The sequence below is a fragment of the Gobio gobio genome, assembly GCF_949357685.1.
Source record: "Gobio gobio genome assembly, chromosome: 9".
NCBI classification, from domain to species: domain Eukaryota; kingdom Metazoa; phylum Chordata; class Actinopteri; order Cypriniformes; family Gobionidae; genus Gobio; species Gobio gobio.
Genome location: NC_137115.1, coordinates 45641753 through 45660608, shown reverse-complemented (window position 1 = coordinate 45660608; position 18856 = coordinate 45641753). Strand labels below are relative to the sequence as shown.

Genomic DNA, 18856 nt, shown 5'->3' with positions numbered 1-18856 from the left:
TTATCATTCCATATCATTATTTTATTTTTTTTAATCACGTGCCCTCATAATCTTTAATCAAATTAGCTTCCCCTCTCTTTTACAGCGACATCTCTTCTCTTTTCTGATGACGTGTTTACTGGCGGGAGGGCGGGGCAACCTGTCACTCACATGAGATCAGCAACAGAAAAACCACAATCCAATCAATTCCTGATGCCAATTCTAGTCCCGCCCTATATTTTATCTTGCTCGAGAAGCCGTGTCACTTGTACATGCACCACAATAGGGAAGAAAAGACTATTGCGACATCCTTTTCACACTGCCTTACTAATGCCCAAAGTATCTCATGTGAGTTAGGGTGAATTCAGGGAGATTGGGACACTTTTTGCCATTGAGTTGACTTGGAAAAAGTGTCCCAATGACCCTGAATTCATATATAACCCTTGCACCAGTGAACATGTCATCAGAGAAAAAAAGGGATGTCACCACAAGTGGGAAGGGAAGTTATTTTGATTATGAGGGCACATTAATTAAATAATAATAATAATAATAATAATGTGCACAGATAAATCGTTTTTAAATAAAAAGTGCAATATTCCTTAAAAATATCTAATAATTGTTCATTTTGATTTCATGGTGACTTTAGCTATTGACAATGCATGCATCGCTATTACTGCGAACATCCCTTTATTGTTAAAAAAAATGTGGTAACAATCTTTGGAAAATATCTGAAATGTTCTGAAAGCCCTATTCACGCTATCAGCAACAAATTCATACTGAAGCATTTGCTGAACATATGTTTAGAAAAACTACCATATCTGCAGAAATGAGAACGACTACAGAGATCTCTGACAGCAAAAATATATAGTGAAAGTCTATCTTCAGTTATGCCTATAAAAGTAGCAATTACCCATTAACATGATGAAACCGGCTGCAAACATTCTAGCATTTGACTTTACAAGAAAAACCATTAATAATGCAGATTGGCCAAAAGATGCTGATGCCAACAAAATGTTTGGCCTTTCAAATTAGCTGATGCTGTGTGATGTTCTAGGGGTGGGGTTACTAACAAAGATTAAGCATGTCTTCAAAAAAGGTTCTCATCTACAATGAAATTCCCTTTATAAGGAAAAAACCAGTGCGTTATTTGGCAGATAGCAGATAGAAATATGTGTTGTGGCGGACAATTAGTTTATAAACAGTCTCATTCCCAACGCTCTCACTGACAGCTATTCCATGAGCACTGTGACTGGCTTTTAATTATACAGGGCAGCTGCGTGAAGGAAGTCAAAGGTCGTCTTCTTATCTTCAAATGTCTGTTAAATTGGTGTCATGACACTCCCTCCCTTCATCTGCCAACATTAGTCAATGTTGAGAGGGATACAATACAGGAAAGAAGACCTTCAGAAGGAAATCTTTTTGGTGGGCTGCCAAACAGTTACAAGGCTGAGTTTGCTGCAAAGACGGAGAAAAAAAAAGTTCTGCAATTGGATATTGGCCATGAGCAGGTCCTTACATAGCCCTCATTTACCAACTTCTGCTCATTTATTAAATATTTTGTGTAATCGGATAATGTGGTAGTCTCTTTTTAACACGTTTAAAGCACCATTCCACATTTTTCTGCCCCAAAAGACGGCATATCCCATCTAAGCCTATCCACTATCAACGAAAAAAACAAGAATGTTTAAAGGGCATGATCATTCATGATCAAACAAGGGAGGAAAGCATTTTATTGTAGCTTACGCACAGGGAGTAAACACCCAGCAGTGTTTTAAAGCGCCTCTTAACTCTGGTGACCTAGAGGTAAGAGGCATTTGGAACATTTTAGCCAGCTGTTATTTTAGGTTCTCATCACAGTGATTGTTTATAATTGTCCTCTCAACAGCGCAGTCTATTTTTAAGGTTTCTGCCCCTGTTTGAAGTCATGCACTTGGTGACAGACAGATACACATGCCTGGAGGTAAAGTTGTGCTATATATACGCTGCAGGAATTCCAAATGGACACCTAAGGCCCTGTTGCTCCATAAAGGTCTTTTTATATAGAAGGGTCTACACCTCTTTAACAGCATTGGATCTGTGGGTCCATTTGATTGCATCTATTTCGGCCTGCTTGCATTCTATCAAAATAATGCTAATAAATCAGAATTTTTTAGTAGTGTGAAATCACTCAAGAAGTGAAGGTAGATAAGATGAAAGAGAGAGGTGAAATGCAAGTACTGAAATACAGACGTCTTGTGAAGTGGAATTCAAAGTTAATGATAATGGCAGACAATTGCAAAAGGAAAATCAGACTTGTGTCATCAACATGTCTAAGTGTAACGCAAGATGAAAGCGGTGGGAAAATGACAAAAGTGAAAAGAAAGAGGGATGAAAGCATTATTTAGGAGCTAACAGCAGTGTTCAGACCCAAGAGAGAAAGTAAAATCAGGAAATCAGGAGCGGACAGGTGCATTTGAATAAAGATGAGGATGACAGGCTCCACTCCTCAACACCATACACTTACCATTGACTTTGAGTGGGAGGGGGAGGACATGAATAAAAATGAGCGTGGTTACCTCTCTAAACTCCCACTATGCCTAGAGTGTTTATATATTCACGTGGAAAGAGTGTTTAAAGGATTAGTTCATCCAAAAATGAAAATGAAATTATCATACCCTCAGGTTGGTCTAATCCAGGGGCTTTCAAGCTTCAATAAGGACACAAAAGCATCATACAAATGTGCAATGTATTTTTATACATCTCGTATGCTTACATTACAAGTCCTCTGAAGACTGTACAATAGCATTGTGTGAGGAATGTCATCATTCATTGATAATGTTCCCCTCTGGTGAGCTGTTAATCACCGAGTCAGTGACTTGAACTTGAAACAGATTGAAAATCTGTCCAATTTGTGAACAAATTTTTCAGGTTTCATTGAAAAGATCTGACTCAAAAGAATGATTGCGCATGAAACACTGCTTTTCTCGTGGAGTGCAAACTATAGGGCAAGTTTCATCAATAAATAAAAATGTATGTTGCTTTCGTGTCAGAGCAGGGCTCCTCAAATCTTGCCCTGGAGGGCCAATGTCCTGCAGAGATTAGCTCCAAACCTTGGTCAAACACACCTGAGCAAGCTAATCAAGGTCTTCAGGATCACTGGGGCTGCCTTCGGAGGATGCATTCCAAGGTAGGAAGGCATCAAAGCATGTCCGAATCCAATGTTATCTTCACTTCCTGTCTCCTGAGATACCTTCTCATGATCGATTTTTGAAGGCAGCATAGATGTATGGTTCGCAGCCTTTGATATCCCACAATCCTAAGCATTCTATTCGGTGAGAGTTAAGCTAAAGAAAGATGGCGTCTGAAAGTTGCGGTTGCTGGTCAGTTTGTGTGTAATACTTGTAAATGTATTTATGTATCTGATGTAATTTCTAGCGAGAAATTACTATTGTAGTAATTAAACCCTGCGGTGAAAATCAAGTTTTTTAATGTTGTTTATATGTTTATGTGGCGTTTTTAATCAGCTTTCAGACAATCCATGCAAATTTAAGTCAACACCATTGTCGAATATTTTCTCCTTAAAACTTTAGTGAACCGAACACGTTTTGAAATCACTGGTGTTTCTTACGTCACAAACTACCTTGTTCCAATCATGTCAACATGTGGGTGGGCTTTAGCATATCATTAACTGCTGCAAACCTGGGGAGTCTCAAGAGAAGCCGGGTTATCCCAGGATATTTCTCTGTTGATATGAAAAATCGGGTACTTTTACACTGTAAAAAATTTAAGGCCTCTCCAATTGAAAATGTTTCTACTGATCGATAACATCTAAATTTTTCAATTGGCCAAATTGAATTTCTGTGAATTGAATTTTATCCATTGTGGCAACAGTCTGTTAACATGGGCTCAATTAGAAATAATATGTTGAGCCAATGGAAAAATGTAATTTACCAACACTGTAAAAAATGTCAGGCCTCTCCAATTTAAAAATTTCTAGTGTCCGATCACATCTAAATTTTTCCGTTGGCCAAATTGAATTTCAGTGAATTGATACAATTTAATTCACAGAAATTCAATTCGGCCAATTAAAAAATGTAGATGTGATCAGTCACTAGAACATTTTAAATTGGAGAAATGTTTAACAGTGAAACTGTGAGGTACAATTTTAAATTGTAGTAACAATTGTTTATTTCTCACTGTCCCAAAAGACAAAAATGACTAAAAACAAATATATTAAGCAAAATAGAACACTTTTTTTTTTTACAGTGTAGCAGCAATATGTCTTTCTCCACTAACGTTCTATGATGTTCAAAACATTTCTAAGGATACTGACTGATAGTGAAGGCAGACTGAGATGGTGAACAGGAACATGTGAAACATTAGCAACACATTATTGGCAGATTTGATAACGTAGTCAAGCAAAATACTAATCCTATTAATTATTGTTATGTGTCCGATGTTGTAAAGATACCTTTGTGCAGCGTTTACTACAGTAACTTGATTAAAAATTGAGTCTCTGAGCTGGAATGAGTGGGGGCGGGGCTAATATGCATATTCATGGTTTCTGTGTATAGTAAATGAAGCAAGGGTGTAGTTATATTCAAGTTATTTTAAGGCAGAAATACTTTTTTACAGGAAAAAACTTTTAAATATGTCACTTTGGTGATCAAAGATGAGTTTTAAGGGATACAATTATTGACTACTGGGGGCCTTCCATTTTTTGTTTATTTCTCACCAAAGCTTGTTCTATTTTGCTGTAGAACATTAAACTGTTACGCTGCGTTTTGTGAGGTACCTTTGTGCTCAAGCGCTGCCAGCAGAACATCACAGGTAGGTAAGTTTGATCAGGGTTTGAGCTAAACTCTACAGGACAGTAGCCCTTTAGGAATGGATTTGAGGGACCCTGTGTTAGGCCCTGTCCCAAATGCCACCCTAAACCCTCGCGGTCTTCCTACGAGTCCGCACTTTCATGACGTAACACCGTTATGACTGTCGGGAAGAAGTCTGCTGCAGAACTCGGCCAAAGTGACATCGACCGCAAAGGGGACGCTCGCGAGCACCCTTCTGAGACCTAAAATGACAAATGGGGCACTCTACGGTAGCCATTGCAAGTCCACAAGACCAAAAGTGCACATGAAATGTGCCATTTGGGACAGGGCCCTAGAGCCTTTGCAGCAATGCAGCCCCTGCTCATTCATGTTATTGAAAGAGTGGCCAGGAAATTCTTCAAAAAAAATCACCTTTTGTGTTTCACAGAAGAAAGAAATTGATACAAGGTTGAAAAGAACTGAGGGTGAGTAAATAAAGACATCATTTTCATTTTTTGGGGTGAACTGTTCCTTTAAAGGGGCTATATGTAGAATTCAAGAACCCTTGTTATTAGCCACACCTCTGGCCGTTAAGTGAACTGCAGCCAGCAACTTATTGCACATGCTCACACTTGTGTACAGCACACATAACGTACAAGAGACTGTCACAGGACGTGATTCATTGCCCCGAAATACTCATATATTTGAGCCTATAGAATATATAGATCTAGCTATGTGAGACTATAGTTTGAATTAATCCCTTTGCATGAAACAGTGTACACTGAAACATGATACAGAATGGCTCTTTCGGCATTACTGGTAGTGTGTCATAGAATGGAAGAGAGGCTCTCGAGAGCGCACGTAAAGTCCTTCACATAACAATAGACAACCTAAGGTTGTGGAAAATCTCTTTTAAAGTTTTGTTACAAGCGGTTCACACATTGGCAATAATAAAGTGATCAATACATAAAAATTCTTACATACAGCCCCTTTAGGTGTACAGCGATGCATGGAGTGTCTAGAGATTACATGTGCACTGTGATTTAATTGTTTCTGTATGTAGGCACATGTTTCTGTATGCCATGTAGGTGTTTCTTGGTGTAAACCACAAAAACCCACAGTGCTCAGCTTTGAGAACATTGATTAAGTGAGGGAATTATGCCAGTATCATTCAAATTCCCACCTGCAGAGCCTGATGTCTGCACAGGGCAACATCAGAGCACAGCACAGCTACTCATCTCCATTTGGGAAATAAGCAATGCAGCAGTGAGGCAGGGGACTGCTGTGGGGGTCAGCCATTATAGAAATCTGGATAGATGTGTGGAACACACTGAACATTCTTCTAAATGGTTGTGGAGCAGCAGGAAATGGCAGTAAACAAACTTTGTGCATATGCAGGCCTACGCACAGGGAGAGGGACGATTGAATTATGTAAACAAGACCATTATCTTCAAGTGAAAGAATGAAGTTACCGCCCATGCTATCAAAAGACCCAACATGGTTTTTAAGGGGGAAAAAATTAAGAATGAATACATCAAAAACACACAGTAGTGCAAATTAGTCTGAAATATACATAATTCATACTTACAAAGCAATAACTGTTGAGATCATTAGAGTGATACTACTAATATTCCTCTCAATTTACACTACTGTTCAAAAGTTTGGGTCTGTACAATTTTTTTGCGTTTTTAAAAAGGCTCACCAAGGTTTATTTGATGAAAAATACAGTAAAAACTAGGGGCGTAACAATACACTCATGTCACGGCTTGATACATATCACGATACTGAACACACAATAAAATATTATTGCGATACTCCAAGCCATATGGTAAAAGGTTACATACAAAATTATTAGAGATGAATATGCTTGCACTCTGTCATGGACTAGATATATTTAAAATAATGTTGGCCACTTTTTATTGGTAACATACGACATTTGGCATTATCAGGACCCACAAATATTCCGCCCATTGAATTATTATACATTATATTCAACATTATATATAGTAGTTTAATGTAGTACTGACACTAAAACTCAGTAAACTTTTTTTGTCACACAGTAATTTTCATTTTAGGTGAACTATCCACGATACATATTGTTGCATTATTGTATTGCGATATATTGTGACACAACATATTGTTACACCCCTAGTAAAAACAGTGAAATTGTGAAATATTACAATTTAAAATAACTGTTTTCTATTTTAATATATTTTAAAATGTAATTTATTTCAGTGACACAAAGCTGATTTTTATCAGCATCATTACTCCAGTCTTCAGTGTCACATGATCCTTCAGAAATCATTATAATATGCCGCTTTCTTTTTTTAGAATTGGTGCTCAAGAAACATGCTTAATATTTTTGTGGAAACCATGATATTTGTTATCAACATTTATTTGAAATAAAAAATATTTTGTAACTTTATAAATGTCTTTAAATGTCACTTGATTGTTGTCCCATTTATGGCAAAACAGTATTAATAGATGAATTGTCGCAAAACAGTATTAAAAGATGAATTGTCGCAAAACAGTATTAAAAGATCTTGCATATTATTACATTTTTGAAAAGGGGAAGGATTCATGCTCGACTCACTAGTGATTCAGAGATGCGTGACTTAAACCCTGCTGATCCCTTGCCTTGATAGTATATTTTGTTAAAAAAAGCAGTCCAGACAGTGTTGGGGGTGGAGTGTAGGGTATAAAGGGGGGCATAAGCTGGCAAAGTAGGATGGGGAAAAGAAAAGCTAACCCTTAGAGAGGAGGTGGAGTCATTAATTAGTAGGTCAAAGTAATTAACAGCAAGACACGGTTCGTTTAAAAAGAAAGTGTCCAAACCCAATGACATGATTTATTTCTGTCAAACAGTGAAACACGATTAAAATGACGGCAGGGTAATTACCATACAACCACTCTTAGCTAAACAAATTCTCAAGACAGTAGTAAGTATACATGGGGAAAAAACAAAAACAACTGCGCCCTTCCATTTAACCATCAAATAAATGAAGAATGTTCCTGAATGCTTGGGAGTAGACACCATCACTATAGGATGCAACATTGGCCGTTTATATAACAAAAAGCCTCACCGTCGGAACAAAGATATGAATTATGCAAAATAATTCAGTGTAAGCTGAAAACCCTTATCTGAGGATCTTGATGAGGTTTTCTTCCCCATTAACGTCACTCTCACTGAATGGTTAGGTGTGACTTATGCACTTCAGTGGATTGTAAAATGAGGTTTGAGGAAAAAGTCCTTGAGAAGACATTCTCTTTTATGTTGAAGAACACATGCAATATAAGGAATTGTGGAAGAAGAAAAATATGGTGTGGGTGCTGTCTATGAACAAACATTTGATTGTGAAGGCAGACCGGTTTTTGGAGGGCTGTTGGAGGCCAGAGATCTGAAAAAAAAAATTCCTCCTATATGACAATGAAAACTGAGAGGGTGTCCGTGAATCTGGGACAGTCTGTGCTGTGATCAGCGAATGTGTCTGCTCTGTCCTCTTGTCACCGTTTCATGTTGTTCAGACGCACGCTCTTCTCCAGCTCAAACTGCCGCAGGTCTACTCTCTCTAGGAAGTTCTTTCGCTCCACGTACCTACAGACACATGCAGCAGAGAGCAGAGACAGTGAGGACGCGGAGATAATGGTGAAGAAAAATAAAAGCACATGCAAACAAGCACTTGGCATGAATGACAATGACACAAACACTGCATAGTCTACTTTGAATATCATCTTTCCCATTGTGTCTTGGAACGAAGTACAACAACAGTGAGTGGGGGACAGTGGGGTGTTGGTAAATGTCAGCTTTTTTTTAAGGCGCTCAGGTGGTAAAGTGATTTCATACACACGTTTCTTTCTTTTTTAGGCATGCTCGCTTCACAATGCCACTTCCCGTGGTTCGCAACTGTGAACAGAACATTTTGGATGTCTTCCTTATCGGGCATACCCAGTTTGAAATGTATTGTATTGTACTGTATTTATTTATTTATAGAGCACTTTACAAGATACACAATAACTCAAAAGTGCTGTACATTATGTGAATAAAGCAATAATAAAAAAATTAAACCCATTTACTCACCCTGGTGTTGTTCCAAACCTGTATGGCTTTAGTTCTTCTACAGACCACAAAAGAAGATACTTTGAGGAATGTTTCTGTTTTTGTCCATACAATAAAAGTCGATGGGGTCCAATATCTTTTGTGTTCCACAGAAGAAAGAAAGTCATTCAGGCAATGCCATAAAGGCAAGTTCAAAACAATCAAAGGCCAAAATGAGTCTCTGACAGCAAAATAGTGGCTTTAGTGAACCTGTATCCATTAGATGTCAGAGGTTTATACGTGCATGTACTTAGCCTCCCTGTTTATGGTACTCAAGGTAAAAGCAGGTGGTGAGTACTAAGAAAATAAAACAGCCCTTTCAGGCTGACATCATTTGGTTTTGTGGTTTTCCTCATAATAGTCTGGGTTCATGTTCAGCAGAGAAGGGCATCTCCTACACAAAGCTTTATGTGAGGTCTAAATGAATTGTTCTGGAGAGCAGTCTGCACACTAGGAAAACCCTTGGAGCAGCCATGTGATGCTACGGAGCAGAGACTGAACATTTTATTAGATATCATATCGCGCTCCTACCAATGATGAAAAGATGACAGAGAGCAAAAACTGATTGCCTGTGTCTTGTTTGAAGTCCTAATGGGATCTCTGTGAAACACACAAACAACCACATACTCAAAACACAATCTGGTTTGAGCTTTATGGTGGTAGAGCTATACATTTTTTTCAAGTAGGAATTAATTTAAATTTGACCTATTTCTAAATGCTGTTGATCTTATTGTGAACGATTCATCCATACATGTTTTATTAATTTAAAAAAAAATTGTCCTTGTAATCTTTAAATCACAATATCATAACCAGACCTTTCCAGTGAAATGACATATGTGGGACTTCTCCAATCATTTAGTCGGCTTGAACCCTGCCCCTGCAAGCTCATGTTCATATGCCTCCATTTTCTGAATGCAATGGCCAAATCTCCAACTGATGAAAAAATTATATATATGTATATTTCGATATTTGTTTGCTCTCGAATGTACATCACAATACGCAAAAATAGACTCTTGGCTTCTTCAAGTTCATCGAGATATTAATTCCTGGGGGGGTTCACGCCACTATGGTACTTGGTGAACATAATCTTCATGGTCAGTTTTCTGGCATCAAAACCATTTTCCCTTTTCTCACTCTGACAATTCTTTTTCAATAATTGCATTATGCAATTACATTGAGGCAGGATGAAAAAAAAACTATCAAATATTGAAGCAAAAAGTCAAAGGTAAATTATCAGTTACATAATTAATGTCCCTTCCACAATGTTCTTTCCTAAAGTTGGGATTTTTCTATATTATTATTATTTATATTATTATATAAATAATAATAATATTACTATTTATTTATATTTATATACATGTTCTTTCCTAAAGTTGGGATTTATTACAAAAATCTGCAGAGCAGTAGGCGCTACACACAGCCAGGAAAAGCACTTTTCCACATTTCACTCTTATCGTTTGTCCTTCTGGTGTTTATGAATAATAATATGCATCATACGGTTTATGAACACAGAATAGCAATCTCTGAATGGGTAAATTTGTCTTTTTCCACTGAGGAGGAAGTTTTGAATTCTAAGCATTATAATATATGCTTCAATAGTACACTGGATATTTTATAATTATAATTTTTTATAATTAAGAAAGTTTATTTTTCATGGTTTGACCCATTTAAAAGCTATGTTACTTTTAGATTTACCTAATTAATTTCCATAAACATTGTGCTTCCCGCCTGCAATGTTTGACGAGCACAATTTGTCACATGGCTGCTCCACTTCCCCTAAATCCCAGCAGAGGGTCACTCTCCCCAGCGTCTCAATCCCAGAATGCTCTGGAAGCTCTGATGCCAAACCAACCGTTAGCCTCCAGAGACTTGAGACCCTGGGTTTACCAACTGTGTGAGCTCTGACAGATCTGGGTGCATTTGTTGTCCTACATTTTGTGAAAAAAAAAAAAGATAGAGAGATCTGCGACCATCAGTCTCACACTGAAATCAGCCTTCAGTCCTCTGGGCATACAGTTCGGCCTAGCGGCCTGTACACTACGCTCTTTTCCAGCCTGCACCTCCTCCACACCCTTCAGCAGCCCTCCTCCTAAACCACATCCCTCTCAGAGAAACAGAAATATGGAAACAGTGGCAGACCATAATTTCTTCTGCTTTATTTTTAAACCCCCAGGCCAGGTTTTTAATTTAGTAACTGTTCCACTCCCTACAACTGTCTGATGGAGAACACAGTTCTTTTCATCTATATATTATTGAAGAGGAGCATCAGGCCCTTTTAAGACAGCCAGAGCATCAGTGCTGTGTGTGCAGTGGGATTTAAAGGAATAGTTTAAATAGCCAGGTTTCCATTACAGATTTGCGCAAAACTTTTGTAATATATTCTAAATGTCGATAAAAGCTATTACAAAATAACAGCGTTTCCATTAACCAATGTTATGCGACTAAAACTTCATTTTTTCCCTCTCGTGATAAGTCATTTGAAAAATCGTGGCAATGGAGGTTGGTAGGTTTACGAATAAAAATCGCAGCCAGCGCACTCGCCATTATTTTTAATCAAAGGAGACGTTGGCGTGTTATCCAAGCATTAATGGCAAGGAAAGCCCCTTATACTTGGGAGCGGCCACGCATGAGGTGTTTCTCCCTCCTATCTGGCTTCGAGGTCTTGATCAATTGTGGCATTTCTTAATTGTTTAAAACTCTTTTATGAGTTTAATAAAGAACTCGGTCATCTTCTGTCCAAACATACCTCGCCATCTATAAAGAATGTCCGACTTTTACATTCGCCAGGTAACCTCTAAATGCGGGGGAAAAAACGGTTTCCATTGCTGTTTAGCGAAATGTTCCTTTTTCGATTTCCCGAAAAACCACCTCATACGAGTGTAAAACTTTTTTTGCGATAAAAGGGAGTTTTTGCTAAATTGAGGCGTTTCTATTGGGTGTATTTTCAATTTTCAATTTGAAGGGTAATGGAAGCGTGGCTAATGATAATTTTCATTTTTGGGTAATCACTTGATTCAACCCAAATTCTTCAGTTTTGGCACATACAATGAAAGTCAATGGGGTCCAAAACACTGACCCAATTCACTTTCATTGTATCGACCAAAAAAAACGCTTTTGTGTGTGTTCCACAGAAAAAAGGGAAAAGTAATAGAGGTTTGAAGCATCATGCAAACAAGTAAATCATTTTTGTTTGTTTTTGGGTGAACCATCTTTTTATCTCTAGTAAAGCAGAATGGCCAATGGATGCCAAAATGATGTCATTGTATATCATCATCCCCTCAGGACAAGATGCAATGACTCTCCTCCCTCAACTCCCTACTTGTTTTTGCACCAAACGCATCTGGGAGCATTATCCCAGAGGAATGTAGGATAGGTAACTAAGGTGACAGGGTTAGTATAGATGGGTATTCACAACTCAGAGGAAAGCAAGACAACAACAAAGTTGATGCACTACTGAGATGATCTTGAGCATGAAACCCAAAAGAAACCTTGCAATTACTCATCTCCGGAAACGAATGCATTCATTAAAAGCTCTTATTCCGCCAAAAGATTTCACTTCCTTCTAAAACTCACAATGAATGAAATCTAATTATGACTATGGAGCAGAGAAACAAACTGTGTGTGTGCATAGATCTCAATTATGGTCTTCTTTAATTTTCAAAGCCTTCTGTAGTCTAAAAACTGATCTCTAGATTACCGGTACTACAGTCAGTCCTGACAGGGTAAGTATACTTAATCTATGAACTTTATTTTCAATCCCTTAAACATAATAATTTGTATCATAATGTTGTAATTTGCCAGAAAAGACCATGTATTTAGGCTTGTGGTAGTAACCCTGGGGACGAGCAAAAATTAGCTCGCTATGTAAAGAAACGGTCCATACAGAGTACTGTTCCCTCTCAATTATCTCTATATGTACTGTAGCGACTGGACTGATCAAACACACACAATCTTTACAATTTATCTATCCCAGACAGGCTCGGTGATGGTTAGCTGCCCCACTGTGAATTCGCACCCTGATGCGAATTCATGCATTTCAAAGACACTTGGGCTGAGTTCTCAAATGAGAGAACAGTACAACCAACAAAAACTCAATCCCCTATAGAAATGGAATTCTATCCACTAATTCATTGACAATCTGTTTAATGAAGGAACATGCATTCTCCCCAGTACATCATTTCTGTTTTGTCTTTTTTATATTGTATAATGTTATGCATGCTTGATGATAGAACTACTAGTTAATGGTAGCCCATCTAGCTGGTGTCTCCTATCAAAATATTCCTCATTTAATGACTCTCACTTTGGTGGACATCACTTTCTTATAGAATGCAGTGTGTTCATTTTATTTATCAGAATACAAATGAACACACAAATTTTCAACGCGAATGAGGGTGCTTTCACACCGATTGCTCCCCCCTCCCCCTGCCCCCGCTGGACTGTGTTCATATGATATTATTTGGGTCCGAACCGGAGTGTGTTTGCTTCAAAGCAGCAGCGGTTTACCCCGTAGCTTGGTAAAGACAGTGAGCGAAGGCGGAAAAATGCATAACGTTGCTCACCTCACTTTTATTTTTTTGTTTTTGAACCGTTGGTTTTGTTTCCAAAGCTTCAGTACGTAATGGCACTTACATCTATCTGCCGCAAATGTACTGCAAATGCGCTGAAGACGAGCAGAAATGAGATCTACAGCTCTCTGCTTGCAGTATATCAGTCACGCTCGCCAGGAAAATGAGTGAAACACACACAAACACATTTTTATCAAATCATACGTCATCAATAGCAGTTCACTTCCGGGATTTAGTGCTATTGCGTTCACATAAGCAGCGAACCGTACTGGAGTTCACATGAACCGAACCCCAGACCACCTTTTCAAGCGGACTCGGGTACGGTTCAAAGGTGCACACCCGAGTTCAGAAGACAGCGTTCACATCATCCAAACGAACCGAACTCTGACCTCAATCGAACCCGGGTGCGCACCAAAAGTGCTAGTGTGAAAGCACCCTGAGTCAGCCCTTTGTTCAAAACAAAGGAACTCTCCCGCTGAGAAGTGCACCTTCCTCATTGGTCAAGCCAAAACTCAAAGGTGTGGCCTCTGGAACTTAAAAGGCCACCACAAAGTTCCCTCTAGGGTTGGACAGAGTACTCGCTGACATTCCATTCCCGAACGTTGTTCGCGTGAGACCTCATCCGGCGTTGTCCGGCAGCCGCGCCGGCCAGCCACACACGCACCAAGCCATGTGGGCCTTCTTCGCCAAACACAGAGTATCTGCAAGTTCACCGTCATTCCTTCGCACAACACGGAAGGAATCGATTGCAACATCGGACCGAACTATCAAGACTTTCTCCTGCGACTGTATATCTGGACGCCTTTCAAGGCAAATGCAAGTAACGTACGATATACAAATTCGCTGTGTAGTTAGTAAAAGCCAGTGGTTGGCCGTCAGGGCCAGCAAGGCCTTCTCTGCTGGCCTAATCACTATCAGAATCACAGACTTAAATTTTTTAATATTTTTTCCATGAATGTGTTTTAAATTATTCCCAATAGTCTATTTTATTAAATTCATCGCTTTTCTCTTGGTTGCGCTGCTTCCAGTAGTGTTTGTTTATGTTAGAGCTTTTATCCAATCATATTTCAGTCATCATGTGTTGCCAGGTCATAAAAATCTGCCTTGAGGCCTTTCAGAATCAACATCGCGGGCGCCGCTAGCTTAAATGAATGGCAATGAAACTGTGCGCTTTAACCAATCATATAATCACTCCGATTTAATCAGCCAATCAGATTTCGAGTTGGCGACAGCAGGGCCCTCTAGCTGGCGTACAATAACGTCGGCATTTTCATGTCCTTTGATTGGATGATCAGAGAGCGTACTAGTAGCCTAGTCAGAATAACCAGCAAACCGCATCTGTAGTTTTAATAGCGTTTTTTCAAACCCAAATGGCTGACAGAGGAGAGGAAATTAATGTATAAATTGAGATACTTACAAAGCCATTTTCAAAATTCCCGCATATTGCCTTCTCCAGCTTAACGCACAGTCACGGAACGCTATTCGATCTGTCACGGCTAAAAACTAACGTACTGTAATGTATACCATCACTGATTTTGAAGTCCCACGGATCTTGATTTATTTGAGAGGATGGGTAATAGCAGTAAATTTACTGCACACATTGGCTTTCGGTTTTGTGTAATAATCATAGCCTATTTTGGTAAGTTAAGCTATAATGAATTTTATTTAAATTTTTTATATCCTACAGTCAACCCTGGGCTGGCTAATCTGTGCCCCGTTTTTTCCGTGATGAATGCGATTTATTTTTTCTTGTAAATTTATGATCGATTTTTTTAAATTATTATTATTTTCGTTATTAATATATTATTTACAACATTTTCATACTATTAACATATAGTTTTGTGAGGTTTAAATGTAAAAAAAACCTTTGTATTATCTTTGAACCTCACCTGAAGTAAATTAGTCATACTGTTGGTACGATTTTTCAAGAACCATTTTTGCTGTTATGTTTTCTTTCGTGTAAAATATGCACAAAAAAACGCACAATTTGCTTTCGGTGGTCGGAGAACTCAAAAAGTAACATTAGCCTACTACACAAATGCACGGTAAACCCGGAGCGTATCGATGCTTCTGTTAGATATGACTTATGTGGGGCAGCTGTGGCTGCAGTGAAAGGAGACTTGTTGAATTGTGTCAATTGGGTTTCCTGCGTTAATAACTCTTACATAATTTAATCATTTAATATTTCATTCTCGCTCCATGAGAGACGCAACGCCCTGTTATAGCCAACTGCGTTTCTGTATAACGTTAATGGTTTCTATAGCCGTGGCGTCATGATGATTTTATTAAGAGGTGAAATAATTCAGGTAGGATACCACTGAAGGCCTAGGTGTGAAATGCACGGCCCGCTATAAACCCGCTGTAAAAGCTATAAACCCCTTTGTTCAAACAAAGACGCTTGTTGTCTTAACTGGTGGTTCTCTCAGGTTTTAGACTCTTTTCATTGGTTCATTCCTCTGTTCTGATCCGGTTTCTCTGTCACTTCCATTTTCCATTATACCCCATGTTTGTATGATTTTGTGTTGTGCGTTTATGTTAGTTATGTGTTCGTGTTTTAGTTAAACAAACTTGTGTGCACATTCGTACGAGTTGATTTATAAATAAATTGTCACTTTAATGAATCGATCATAGCCACGAGCGAAGAAAGAGTTATTTTTCTGTGGCCACAGAAAATATCCTTCCGTGAAGAGTTGATAGACAATCAATACTGAATGTTCGCTGGATGAACAGATTATTTGATTGTAATATTAATTCTGATACATTAAGCTAATTCGGTTGACTGATCCAAATATTCATAATTAATTGTAACAAGTTATGATGAATTACTAATATTTCCCCTTTGAGCTCATTTGTAACAGTACCTACTCTCCATTACAGCTGGTGTAAACTTTTTCACTGCCGACTTAATTATAAATTTGAGATGAACGTGGTGTGTTAAGGGGATCGATGAAGGGGCATGTCTCTTGGATCAAACTGAAATCCTCTCTCAGAAACCCCATCCTTAACATTAGGGAAGGGAGGGTGAGAACTGCATTTATAAAATGATTTTCCCCTGGCATCTTTTATTTATAACTATGATGGAATGAAAAATGGTCTGTTCATGTGTTCAGAATTGTGTGTTTTTTGTTAGTCTTTTGCATATGTGCTTGTGTAGGAGAGATGTGGGCGAGAATGTGACCTCGCAGTGCAAGTGTCTGCTCGCACACTTCTGATTGGTCGAATTGGGATAAGCCAAAACTCTATGACTATACAGTGGAGTTCAAAAGGGTCCACTTATGACAAAGCTTCTACTTAGCATTTTTATATTTAAATGGGATTTTTCCATTACAAATGATTTTTTTTTCTGCATAAGAATTTGGGTAAAAGTTGAATTGAAAGATAACATGAATTTCAAAATGTTCTAGTATGTAGTTAGTCATTCTTATGGTTTAACGACAGCAGCACTTGAGCTGCATGTACTCTACAACCCTGATGATCATGTTCTCCAGCATGATCTAAGAATGATCCTATTTTGAGCTTCAATGGAAGAACATCTGACTGTCTGTACAAAGAGTCACATGAAATCACAAATATACTTATTTGATTATTGAAAGAATCGTAAATATCTATTAAACATTTTATGGGTTTTACATATTTACTGGTTTTAAACACCACTCAGCTACACCCCGTTTCAATTCCAGCTCAAACAGGAACTATGGTGAAGCTGCTCTAATAAAAGCGAGAAGTCAATATTCCAAAATTGCATTCACTTCCTGTAAATGCTAGTTTAAACGTTTAACCCTTCTTTGTATGAGCTTTTTTGATAAAGCTTTGCATCATCAGCTTTGGAGTAAAGCCGAAATCCTACTCCTCACCTCCTTCTCCTCAAGATAGCCATCGCAGGCAAGATAAGCAGGCTTAAATGAAGTGCTATTGGCTTAGCTCCCACTCCATTCATTCTGCTGATGTACTGAATACTGATCCAAGACCAGTCAGGAGGGCAGTGTTGATCTCAAAATTACAGACAATTTGTTCTTTGCTTTTTGTTTTCATCAACAATATCGAAGATGAGAAAGAAAAAGATGACAATTGCATATTTTTGATTATCATATACTGTTGTTGAAAATATGATGATAATAATTTTGAAGAAGAATAAATGTAGAAAGAATATGACTGTTTCAAATAACCCAATCATAGTCAAAAATGCCGATGTAATGTTGAACTTGAGTTTAAGCTGAACAGTGAATGAACACCAGTAAACCGAAGCCCTTTACTGCCATTTTAGTTAGAGTACAACTGACTAAAATAAATGAATACAAATTTAGTGAATTTAAAAAATATATATACATGACTAAAACAATAGATCAAAAATGATCATCAGGTTTTACACAAACTTGTGCAGCTCAAATCATTAAAGGCCCCCTGTGGTAAAAAAAAAAAAATCTGTTTTTTAAATGTTAATTTTATGTCCATGTGGTGTTGTGCAAATTCATCAGTCAACACCATTGCTGAGGATTTTCTCCTTAAAACTGCAGTGTACCAACAACAATCTAGAAAGCCCAGTTTGAAACCGCGGGGCGCAGCTTTGCTCCACTGACTTTCAATGATGCTCAAAGCTTTTCTAAGGATGCTGATTTTTAGAAGGCAGCTGTCTGATTCTGAGATGGCGAATAGGGAACATGGTTTGTGTAACATTAGCAACACATTATTAGCTGTATGATAACTGTACCTCTGTCAAGCTAAAGGCTAATCATATCAATTAAGGTTATGTGTCAGACGTTTTAAAACATTAAAACGCATTAGCATTCTGATACATCAACTTGTAGACGACCCTGTATAATTCACTCTTCCTCTTTTTCTGGTTAAAACATATATGGCTGAATTAAACTTGGTTTGTGTCGTGTCATAGCTGGGGTGTGGCGTGGGGGAAAACAATCCTTTCACTGGAAAAGCATGGTGTTAACAGTATAGCCTACGTAGAATAACTTCTGCCGCTCAACAGAGCAAGATACATAGAAAAACTGAGCCGTATTGGGCTCAGATGTGGCCAGAGGTGTCATTTCCTCATCAAAATGCATGCTGCTGCTCCCCTAAATATTACACGACATGCTTACTTCATAAATCACCGTCACATCTTTCAATAAAGACGTTTATTCAGTGCTCCTGAATTTAATGGATTTAAAGTATGCATTACATACCTTTAACGTTTTTAAATTATCATAAAACTTGTCTTGTGCTATGAAATTTATATTTTTCTGAATATGCCGTGTGCAACACAAAGGGAGTTTGTTTATATATAAGTTTGGGCTAGAATAGAAACATGACATGCGCGGAGTCTAATGTCAAAACGTTAATTTACCGCAGTACCACGTCTAACAAACATTTGTCAAAAGCCAAATTATATGATGAGCTGTTTGACATCAATGAATACGGGTTTAGATAAAGTTAAG

General features: G+C 38.1%; 1 protein-coding gene across 2 annotated transcripts in view; it reads right to left on the bottom strand.

The window, feature by feature from the left end:
- Positions 1–7151: 7151 nt before the first annotated feature.
- The window catches only part of cfdp1 (craniofacial development protein 1), a 37164-nt gene continuing 25459 nt past the window's right edge, over positions 7152–18856 (bottom strand). For both annotated transcript variants that reach the window (XM_079825927.1, XM_079825928.1), the window contains one exon: positions 7152–8361. In XM_079825927.1, coding sequence (XP_079682053.1) covers positions 8271–8361 — 91 coding nt within the window. In that variant the 3' untranslated portion in view covers positions 7152–8270. The remainder of the gene's footprint in view (positions 8362–18856) is intronic.